The 12,107-nt window shown below is 47.8% G+C and overlaps 1 protein-coding gene across 1 annotated transcript; it reads right to left on the bottom strand.

Moving 5' to 3' along the window:
- Positions 1-7,233: 7,233 nt before the first annotated feature.
- Positions 7,234-10,158, bottom strand: LOC306815134 (uncharacterized protein; the record flags this gene model as incomplete). The annotated part of the gene is made up of 3 exons (XM_079331755.1): positions 7,234-7,357; positions 8,879-9,057; positions 9,303-10,158. Coding segments are annotated over 3 exons (1,159 nt in total), but the record flags the coding sequence as incomplete, so codon positions are not given.
- Between the last annotated feature and the right edge of the window lie 1,949 nt (positions 10,159-12,107).

The following is a 12,107-nucleotide window of genomic DNA, read 5'->3' as shown; positions in this document are numbered from 1 at the left end:
GTAAGAAGTCAGAACGTGCATTTGTGGGGTTTTTTTTGTGGTATTTTGTTGCTACATCACATACATATGCGAACCTCTTCTAATGTGAGTTTCACTATCATCAATCATACATGCCAAATATCACAGAGATTCAGCAAAGGCATTAATTTGTTTCAAAAGTCGGACTCCCAAAGTCAGTGCTCTTCATGAACTTGCATTCCCACCAATGGAGACCTCAACAAAGTTTCTTGGATTTATCTTTGGAGATAACAGCAGAAGTGCCAGCTGACCACCTCTGTAGCTCCCAACATCTCCTGCAGCCCCTCATGCCTCAGTGCATTTATTTATTTATTTATTTATACAAATATAAATATATATTTTTATATATATATAAATGTTAACAAGATGAGAGTATCTTCAAGCTCAACAGCTCATCTCCTGTACCCAAGACACTTGCCCTGCAGCCCATGTCTGGAGGGGTGCAGGTGTGTATGGGAGACCCATTTCCTTCTGGAGCAGCAAATGAGGCACAACAGATCCCACAGGACAGATTGCACGGATCAAGATGCCCACTTTAAGGCACTTGAACCAAGGATGAGATTCTCCAGCAGCCCTACAGGCAGTTTGGACACCCAGCTCCCCTGGAGGCACAGGTACATGGGACACTAAATTACAGCCCTAAATTATTAACTATCTAACTCTAATACACCTCATTTTACCTGGGGAAATAAGGAATGCAAAGAACATGCATTCCTACCAGAGAAATTTTATGTAGCTGCCTAAGAGTGTTTGATAGCATTTTTAAAAGTTGATAGTGCCTGCCAGGGGTTTATGTACAGAATCACGAACGGGAATTTTCCTCCCATTGCCACAGTCCTTCCAGAGCCGTGTTATGGTTTACGATGCATACATGGGGTACTACTTTTAAAGGCAGGCTGCTGAAAAAACAAAATCCTCTTAATGCCCTTCTCTATCAAATGTCTCTGTTCATATTCCAGTCCCAAAACAGAGAGCTCCATTTCCCGAGGCAAGGAAAGTCTAACTCTAGCACCCATCCTCCCCAAGTATATTTCACAGTTTAAAGGAATTTCAGTGAAGTCACAATCCCCTAACAGCCCCACAAAAATGGTTTTCAGCTACTTATCAGTTGCATCTTTTCAATCTCTTCCCATCAGGAACTTTATCTTCATTCCGCCGACTTCTGTGGACTCTATGCTTTATTCCTACACATTAAGGGGTTCAGGAGATCGAGAATCTTATGCAGGCATTAAGAAGGTAAAATTGTATCCAGATCATTAAGAGGAAAGCATGCGGCCCAGGCCATGTGGCCCCGCCTAGCCAAGCCCTGGCTGGGCTAAGGGCTGGACTAAGGGCTGGGCTAAGGGCTGGGCTGAGGGCTGGACTAAGGTCTGGACTAAGGGCTGAGCTAAGGGCTGGACTAAGGGCTGAACTAAGGGCTGGGCTAAGGGCTGGGCTGAGGGCTGGACTAAGGGCTAAGGGGTGGGCTAAGGGCTGGGCTAAGGGCTAAGGGCTGGACTAAGGGCTGGGCTAAGGGCTGAGGGCTGGGCTGAGGGCTGGGCTAAGGGCTAAGGGCTGGGCTAAGGGCTGGGCTAAGGGCTGGGCTAACAGCTATGGGCTGGGCTAAGGGCTGGACTAAGGGCTGGGCTAAGGGCTGGACTAAATGCTGTACTAAGGGCTGGGCTAAGGACTGGTCTAAGGCTCCCTGCAGAACTGGTGCCAGGCTGGGGCCTGGGCTGCGGACGCCCTCTGCTCTGGAGGCCAGAAGCCCAAAAGGCCCCCCAGAACTTGATCCACTGTGATTTGTGAAAGCAAAATAACTTTTCATTGGTTTCCTGAGCTGTCCATCACCAAATCAGCTCTCTCATTTGGTCTCTCACCCTTCCCCCTGAGCATGTGAATCCAGCACACCCATGTTTACTTGCAATGTTCAATACTCCTGGGAATACCTTACGATGGCAATTTGTCATTCACCACACTTTCTGATACTCCAGTGACAAATTAAGTGCTACTAGTTCAATACTGCAAGCTGTAGCAATGTGTTTATCTTTTAAATCTGTGGCTGAAACTAAAATGATCAGAATTAATTATTCAGCAACATAAAATAAGTGATGAGATTTCAATTGCTATATCTAATCCATATAAAACACATTTAAAGTATAACAAAGATGAGCTAGATAAAGTCTTTTTCCTGTTATCAAATGATTTTTTAATCTTCAGGATCAGGGTCTTTTATCTCCACCATTTATGAGATCTTCACATTAACTGCTATACAATATCCCAAAGATACTTTTTGCAACCCTTCTGTTAATAATGTCTATCGCTTACCACCGATGACACGTCAATCTTTTCTTCAACAACAATTAAAATTATTGTTTGTGTGCTCCTAAACCAAACTTCATCAAACTTGCAAATTTTTTTAACCAATTGATTTTTGAAAGAACAGTACTATTTTTATATTCTGATTTGAGTAAGAAAGAACAAAAGATGGGGCTAGCAAAAAATGTAGACAAAAACTTGTTTAAGACCATTTATTCAGCTGATACTTCATACCTATAGATATATACATTGTTTTTAGATAACAGTGTATTTAACCAAGGGTTTACAAAGTGATGTAAACTAGCTATCAGGTCATTGCTTTAAAAGATTTACTCACTTCCTTTCACCTTTCTATTCCTGAGAACCATGGGGCGTTGTAAATGATAAAGAAGTTCCATGGTATCAATGAGTCCAGTGGATTACTGACATTAAAATCAAAATCAAATTATACACATGCCTTGTTTACTAGCAAAAAAGAGAACAAAAGAGAAATCTAGGTTGTCATTCCTGGACATCAATCAGATTTAAAGAAAATCTTGCACAGAATGAAAGACAATTTGGATTAAATTTTAAACCAGCCCTGCAGTTTTCACTTTTAATTGTTTTAGCAAAGTGACTTTATACTATAGGTACTTTAGAAAATCATTTGAAATAATGTTCTATGGAACCATGCTGTCGTAAAACATCTACCCTTTTTTAAGTTTACCCTTTCTTCACAGAGAAGAATGAATGTTCTATAAACCTGCTAAAGGAGAGAATGCATGGTTTGAAATGCTGAGCACTAGCTTTTGAGACACAGAGGGTACTTAATGCAGAGATAGTCTAAGAAAACCACAACACAGAGAAAAGAGAAAAAGTGTCATCATCCCCTTACATTTTTTCCTCTCCCCTCCCCAGTCAGGGTGCCGCCTGAGGGGGTTCTAGAGATGGACCACAACTCACAGACAAATAACCTCAGTCAGGTTCTATTATCCACAGATTGACAGACCTGTGAGGAATTGGCTGCCACAGCCTGTCACACATTCACCAAAGATTAAGGATCAGTGAAGAAATAGGGACAAACATTGTTGTGGTCACTCATCATGGAAATGAGAAGTGACCCAAAGCTAATGTCAGTCTCAAAGGGAAATTGATCACAGATTGTTACAATTGCCCTGCTTATATATGACCAATTTCAGTTCCAAGATGCCTACAGAATGGCACAGCTCTGCTGACTCTATAGATAAAGACAGAAATATCCATTTCAGTTCCCACAATCAAGCATGTTCCAGGTCACCAAGTACTGCCCACATCTACTTCTATATATGTGTATATATGGATGTTTGTATATAAAGAACCAAACATCAATGGAATTATCAGAAATCCACAGAGCAGGAGTTCTACGCTCACTGGAGTCCCGGAGTTTTCTCAGCTGGCTTTGCCTGGCAGTTCTCAGGGAACGTGTGGCTCTGCTGCCATCCCAAATCTGCGCTTTCCTTGCCCAGCCTGAGTGCACGTGGGGCACGGGCTGGGCATGGCTGGAGATTTCCATGGCCAAAATGCCCCAGCATCATCACCTTTACACCTGCTCATTGCTTTGGAGAGCACAAAGCACTCAACACCCAGCTCAGCTGGCAAGTGTCATTTCTTGCAGATTGCTACAGCCCCACTGCTGGTGGACAAATGCACGAGAATCCATTTCAATTGAAAAATGTCATTTATTACCAATTGCTGCACCTGTGCGGACAATACAGAACTATACAAATCTCAGTTACGGATAAAAAAGGAATTTATTACATGAGTACAACAATGCTATGCAAAAATATACAAATATCAACTTCATTTAACAAAATCCTAATTTATTGCCAAGCTCTACAACAACTCACTATTACACAAAGATCAATTAGGTATTTAACAACTTAATTTATTACATAAAGGCGTACAGCCCATATAAAAACACAAAAATATGCATTCCCTCTCCAAATAGCCCTACACTAAGAACCCAACAATTATACAATTACACTACTTCATACATGTTTAAATAGAATTAAATGCGTATGTATTTACATATAAATAAATACATATACAACTGTAACAATCTACAGGTGTAAATATAGATTAAACATTACATATTACATACTATATGTAAGTAGATATATAAACCAAACCTATCAATATACAAATATCACAGTACAAATCCAAATATTCATGAAACTGCATCAATACAAATACACAGCTATACATCTCCATACATATGTAAATGAAGTTAACATAGACCTAGATCCATACACATATAAAAATATAAAAATAGAATACATATACCTATAGAAATACCAATACACCCATTTAAAACAGTGATATACCTATAACTGCATCAGTACAAAAACATACCTACACAAATGAAAACCCAGAAAACAGCACTAAAGTCAGATATAACAACATACATGTTACTTAGATACATATATACACATACATGTAATTACACACATATAAATATATATAATTACACACATACAAATATAAATATAGCACATCCATAAAAAAAAACTCATATGGAAATAGTCCTATGCAAATAGCAACATATACATGTAAATATCCATCTAATTATCCCTTTCTATGTGCAAGTTCATAAATCTTTAAAGAGAACTCTAAGCAGAAACTCTAAATCCAACAGCACCATCTTCAAGCCTCTCCCTCTGGCTCTTGGTCCTGTGCAGAGCAGTTCTCCTGGACAGAGACAGCAGATGGGACATCTGGGAAGCAAAGGGAACACTGAGTCAGGAGCAGGGCCTTTCCCTTGGCAGCACCTGCACTTCCATCAGGGAAGAGAAAATCTCAGAGCCCCTCCAGGATTGCTGGAAAGGAAAAGCAGGCCGAGGGGCCAGGGTGTGGCGAGCGCAGCGCGGCGGGACTGTCCCGCAGCCCCGGCACAGCCGGCACAGCTCCCGGGCCCTGCCGGCACAGCTGCCTTGCCCCAGGACAGCCCCTGTGCCGGCCGGGGCAGCTGCGCCGAGCAGCCCCAGCACGGGCAGGGCCGCTCCTGCCCCTGTGCCGGCCCCTGCCCACGGCCACAGCCCACGGCACCCTCACCCCACCCTGCCCCACCGGCCCTGGGGCCTCACCAGCCTCTGTGCCAGCAGCAGCTCCTGCTCCTGCTCCTGCTCGCAGCCTTCAGCTTCTCCCTCCTGGCTCCTGTCCTCCTGGCAGGTCTGTCCTCCTGCTGTCTTCAGGGTCTTCAGTGCAGCTGAGGCAAAATCAGAGCCTCAGGAATTGGTTCCAAGGCCCATCAGAGCTGCAGTCCTGGACCCCTCTGTGCTCCCTGCTGGCCCCTCCATCCCCTCAGCCCCGCCATGCTCTCGGCAAACCCCGAGTCCCCTTCAGTTTCTTCAGACCCCACAGTCCTCTCACCCCCTCAGTCCCTTCTCACCCATCCCGTCCCCTTAGAGCCACCAGCTCCCTCAGCCTGTGCCTCTTCCCTGTCCCCTCAGTGCCACCATTGCCCTCAGCTGCCCCACACCCTCAGCCCCAGCAGCACCTCAAGGTCACCGTCCCTTCAGTGCCAGCGCCCCCTCAGCCCCTCAGCCCCTCAGTCTCACCGTCCCTCAGCAGCTCCTCAGGGGACTCTGCCTGGGGCCAGCGGCAGCTGCCACCGCTCCAGGGACACCCGGGGCTGGAACTGCTGCTCCGCCCGGCCCGGCCCCAGCTCGGACCAGCACAGCAACAGGGGACAGAGGACACAGGGGAAAAACAAGAGATTAAGAAGGATCCGTGGAGGGAAAGAGGCAAAGAAAAGGCCTGTATATATACATATATCAATCTTTAGTAAAGATTGATACTAAACTAAACTCCTATATATAAATACATCTATGCCTATTTATAAACTTAACTATATATATGTAAATGTAACTGCACATGTATATAACCGCATCTAGGCACATCTTAATTTCACATATAAAAATGTAATTATATACATCTACAAGTATATATAAATTAAACTATACAGATCTATTAACACATCTGTATAAATAGATAGACATAACAATATAGACATACAAATACACCTATATAAATCTACAAATATAGCCATATAGATAAGTACAACTATACAGATCTATAATATATGGCTATTAGCAGAGGGATTTCACCTGCCTGATGGTCACAGGCCCTCCCTCTGTCTCCTCCTGCCACACAGGGCAGCCCTCCTGGGGAGATCCATCAGATGGGATCTGGGAAGCAAAGGGAACACTGAGTCACTCTTGGCCCTCGTGCACATTTCCCTTGGGCACCAACTGTCCTTCTGTCAGGAAATGTTCAAGGTGGTGTGAAAGGCAGATTCTCACTTGGAATTTGAAGCCTGCTCTTTAGAGAACAGGGACCTTTCTAAATGTTCAAAACAGTGTAAAGCATTGAAGTGTCTTGATAAAGTCTCAGTGCTCACACCCATGAGAGCTTGAAACACAGACTGTCCCAGCTCCCTCAGAGAAGCCCAGCCTTGTTCTTTCTCTGTGCTGACAGACAGATCTTAGGTCTCACTAATCTGGGGTCATTCAGTGATTTGGAATTCTACTATGACTTTCTGCTTTTTTCCTCTCCAATCCTTCATCAGTCACTCAGTCTGGCCTCCCTGTAACCCTGCAGAAAACTTATGCAAGGAAATCAGCAGAAAAATTGAGACACCAGGCTTGGTGACACAGCTCCACAAGGTCAACTTTATTCCCTGTTCTCTTGCCATAGCACAGGACTCAGTGTCAGAGCCTCTAGAGATGCATGGAGGGCAGGGCTCGGAGGGTTTTGTCAGTGCAGGATCTGAACTAAAGGCACCAGGAAGCACCAAGTCTGCAGACAAAATCTCAACTCTTCTCATCTCCCTTCCTGCCACAGGCAGGCTCAGAGCAGCTGTCTCACACCTCTCTAAACCAATGGGGGCTCTCTCCTTACCAGGCTCCTCACGCTCTGGGGAACTGTTCCCACAGCTCTCGGTGCCACATGAAGCTGCTGCTGCTGCTGCTGCCCTGTTCAGATCCCCCTCTCCTGAAGACTCAGGGGCAACATTAACATTCCCCTTGAAAGAAAAACAGAAAGAAAGAAATCCAAAGATCACTCACTACTTTCTTGGAATCGTATCAGGGATACAGGAACTCTCCTTCTCCACTCCCAGGGGACGTGGGGCACAGGGGGGGAACACTGCCCACACAGTTCACATGACAAGCATTTTAAACTCAGGATTTGGGTGGCCAAGATGAAACTGAATGTTGTAAAAAATGTCCCTTGAGGCAAAATAAAGAAAACCAGAAGACACCAAGTGAGAGGACGTGCCCTCACATTCTCACCCTTGTTCATCCCACGAGCTGCAAGAAATCAGCCAGCAGAAAGCCAGGGGCTCTCCTTGTTGACAACACGGCTGTCAGCAAGGGCAGAGCTCGCTCCCAGCACTGCCCAGGGCCCTCTGCTGCAAACCCACATGAAAAGCACACATCTCATTTCTGCCTGGCAATCTCACCACCCCCACCCAGCCACTCACAACAATCCATCACCAGGTGGTGCCTTTTTGGATCAATGCTGCTCCCCTATGTGTATGACCCAGGCAAATATTTAGGCACCTAGGATATTTCCAGGATCACATTTTCCAGTACAAAAAAATTTGTAAATTTGAAAGGTAAAACAAAAATCCCAACCCATCTCTTTGGCAACAGCCCATCAATCAGAATCCTAAAGATCCTAAAGATGATTCAGAGCCTGCAATGTTTCTTTTTAGTATGGAATAAAATGCTCTTGAATACTACTGTGTGAGTTTACAGAAGACAAAAGACATTCCACTTGAGAATAAAATATCAGTAAATCCAAAAAATCCCACTCCCCCCCTTGAGCCTGCCCTTTCTCAATCATGAATGTACTGCAGCCAGTGGGGTCAGCACACCAATAGAAAGAGAGGCATTCTTTGGCCAACATGTATAATTACTGCTAAAAGGTCTTTGCAACACTTCAGGCAAGTCTGGCAAGAGTTAGAGAAACAGGATTCCTCATCCAAAGATTGAATCTGTCAAACAAAAGGACAGAAAGCTGCAGCTCCAGCCCATCCCCAAATAGGGCTCTGGGAGCGCCCACACGCAGGGCACGGCTCACACAGCAGCAGCAGCAGCTGCAGCCCAGCCCTCGCTTTGCCTTGGCCTTGCAGCACAAAAGAGGCAGAGCCCACATCTGCTCCTGGAACTGAGGCACCTCTCACATGGCCCTCCCTGCACGGGACACTTGGCCTTCAGTGGCATTCTCCAAACACTCTTCTTTCCCATCAAACAAAGCCTGTTACAACCTACAAAGCATCACCATAAATGCTCCTGCATGAGGGATTCATCCCAGGAAAAGGAGCAACCAAAGTGGCCAACAAAGGCTCACTTCTTTCAATCTCACTAAGCGGGGGAAGACTTTTTCATCCCTATTCTTTTAGTGGCCTTACTTTATCAAGAACAATTAGGTAACTCTGTAACAATGAAGGAAATTAACTTGAAACGTTTGCTTCTCAGCCACATAACACAATTCAAAAGCTAACAGTACAGCCTCTTTTATTCCCATCCAATGGGGTTACCTGAGCAGAGGGAGACTTTTGAGGCATGGATCTCCTGATTTCTCGTATCCATTTTTCTATTTCAAGGGCTAGCTGTGATTCTTCTTCCACAGCAGCATTCCATGCCGAGCTGGAGGCCGTCGATGCTGCACAACCAGCACTACCAGGTGGAACGCTGGGGGCCGAAGTGCCTGGTGTGGCTGCAGGAATCCAAACACATTGGTCAGGCTCCACAAGGAGACACAGAGCTCTATTGCTGCCTTGGATCAACCATCCCAGGAAGCACACAGGAAACCCAGGCACAGAATCTTTTGGCATTCTAGGTCCCTCTTCCTAGTAGACTTGAGAATTTCTGTCTCACAATGACAGAGCATTGTGGAAAAATACTTCAAGCCGTCACTTTTCATGACATTATGGAAAAGCAAGGCTAGAACTCTTTTCCCACCTGGCGAGTCAGAGCCTGGGGGCTGCTGCTCCCTGTGGAGCTGCTGCAAGCTGCAGGGCTGGATGCTGAGCACCTCCCGGTCGGCCGGAGGCAGCTGCTCCCCGTAGAGCTCCTGCGAGCGGCTGGGGGCCCCTTCCCGCCCGAGCGGCAGCGGCCGCTCCCCGCCGAGCCCGAGCAGGTGGCACGGCGGGATCCGGAGCAGCTCCCGCTCGGCGGGCAGCGGCCGCTCCCCGTAGAGCTCCTGCAAGCGGCTCTGCCCCTCCCGCCGGGCCGGCAGCGGCCGCTCCCTGTGCAGCAGGTGGAAGCCGCAGGGCGGGCGGCGGACGAGCAGCGGCCGCTCCCCGGGGCGCTGCTGGAAGGGGCCGGGCCGGGGGCTGCGCAGCTCCCGCCCGGGCGGCAGCGGCCGCGCCCTGGGCAGCTGCTGGGAGCCGCGGGCCGGGCGCCTGCGCCCCTCCCGCCCCGCCGCCGGCCGCTGCCTGCTGGCCGCGCTCCGGCGCTGCAGGCGCAGCAGCAGCTCGGGGCGGTCGCGGCGAAAGCAGGGGTTGGTGTAGTGCAGCCAGGCCCCGGCATCGCCCGGCACGGCTGAGCCGAGCCAGCCCGGCACCTTGCGGAAGCCGTAGCGGTACAGCTGGCGCACGAAGCTGCGGAACTGCGTGGCCCGGAAGGTGCGCGGGGCCGGAGCCCGGGGGCTGCCCGGGCTGAGCAGCTCCCGCTCGAGCAGGGAGCGGTCGATGAGCAGCCCCCGGGCCCGGCTGTCCCAGCGCACGGAGCGGACGCGGGGGTCGTTCGCCAGGCGCCACAGCTTGGCGGGGAAGGTGCCGGCCTTGAGGCCGGCGGGCAGCGGCAGCTCCGCCATCGCGCCGGTCGCCGACTGTCGCCACAACGGCCGCGGCGCGCGGCCTGAGGGGGGCGCTGCGCTCGGCCCCGCTCGCGGCCCCGCGCGGGCCGGGCTCGGCGGCACGAGCGCGGCAGAGCCGGGGCTGCGGGCCCAGCGCGGGCGGGGCGGGGCCGGGGCTGGCCGGGAGCGCGGGGCCGCTGCAAACCCTGCCCTGCTCCCATTCCCGCAGCCATCCCTGCGCCTCGGCTTGCGGCGTCACCCCAAAGCATCAAGGCCAGCGCGGGAACTTTCCGAAAGGGCTCGGAACTGAGGAATCCCGTGGGAAACTCTTCCTCTCTGTCCAGTGAAAGCGAAATCGCTCCGTGTTCTGCAGAGCTGAAGGGAGGAAAAAGATGTTCCATTGGGTAGCTTCACTATTTTGATGGGGTTGTGAGCAGAGTTCCCCGCTTGAAAGCAGATAAGGTCAAATGGGAGAAGAGGAAATGAAAAGAGAGAATTGAAGACATTCTTTTTGCCCTTTTCCCTACCAACATGGTGTTTTTTTCCTGCTGTCTCTGCCTGTCTTCAGGAGATTTGGCACATTTCCCATTCTTTGGAAATAGAGGCAGAGACAGGAAGGGGCAGCAATTTTGTCAGCATTTTCAGCCAAGCTAAACTCCTGCCAGCTGGAAGAATGTTATTTTACCCAAGGGATTAATGGCTTACAGTGATAGTGAACTCACACTGCTGTCTTCATCAGGAGGTTTTGCATTCTTCTTTCCTCAGTAATACTTTTTTCTCTTTTTTTCCACAATCAGGGCAGAGTTACAATGTGAAATCCCTCCCAGAACCAAGTCTTTTCAGTGGAAACCAGCAAAGGTGATCTTGCAATGCTCTGCTTAGTGTCACTTGTTCTTTTTATTTTAAATTCTCTCTTGAATTTGAAACAGTTTCCAAAGCAGGAAAAAAGTAGATCTATTTCTTCCATCTCTTTTAATTCCTGCCCCTTTTTAATATTTTTACCTGGTTTAAGCGTGAGGGCTCATGTGAGTATATTTATTGTTATGGCAGAAGCTCACCCCACACACCCCGTGGATATTTCCCTTGCATCCAGCTTGTCCTGAGTTCTGACTGACGCTGCCTCCTCTTGCCTCCTTCCAGGTCCCTCTGTGAGCAGCCCAGCCCTGTCCCTTCACTCACTGCCCTGTGGGTGACGTGCTGACACAAGGATTGTTGGTCTCATCTCATTCTGGAGCAGTCTTTTGGAGTGAGTGTTTCCAAGATGCCCTGTCACCTTTTCCTCTGTGTGCTGGCTTTCTCAGGAAAACCAAAACCCACTACCTAGAAAATCTCTTCCCATTTCATCTTAAACAGCTTAAAACAGAACCTGAAACAGAAATGCTGTGCCTCAGTGGGATGGTGTTTGTCTTTCTTTAGAGGCAGTGTAAGAAACCTCACAGAAATTATCCCAGACACTGAATTACAACAAAATTTGTAATGAATAGGCCAAAAGGAGAAGACAGGAGTTCAGAAATGAAGGGACATCTTTCTCCATGTTTCGTCGCCCTTATTTGCCTCATGTCTGTCTATTGCTGCTTCATCAAGAAAATCCTTTTTTTAAGGGCTCCTTTGTAATCTCTGTGAGTCATGAGACACACAGGAATACTGGCCCTGTGGCCTACTGGAGATGAGGAAGCAGCTGGTTGAAATGTGGATTGTCCATTGGAATGTTTAGTCAAAGCTGTGGTACAGTTATGGTTACATTGACTTTTCCACAGTACTCTGGGGCTAAGAATGAGAAATTACTATTGGCTGTGTTTTAAGGAAGCTGAAACTTAAGAAGAAATGTGCTTATCTTGTGTCTGGCAGCATGACTCTTCCCTAACTTTCTATGGTACTGGTAAAATTTAATGTCATTTACAAACACCACAAGGTAAATAATGGATATTGCATTTCAGTGTATGGACCAACAGTTGGTTTAAAAATGA

Source organism: Erithacus rubecula, assembly GCF_903797595.1.
Source record: "Erithacus rubecula genome assembly, contig: scaffold_1018_arrow_ctg1, whole genome shotgun sequence".
Taxonomy (NCBI): Eukaryota; Metazoa; Chordata; class Aves; order Passeriformes; family Muscicapidae; genus Erithacus; species Erithacus rubecula.
This window is presented reverse-complemented; position numbering and strand designations above follow the sequence as displayed.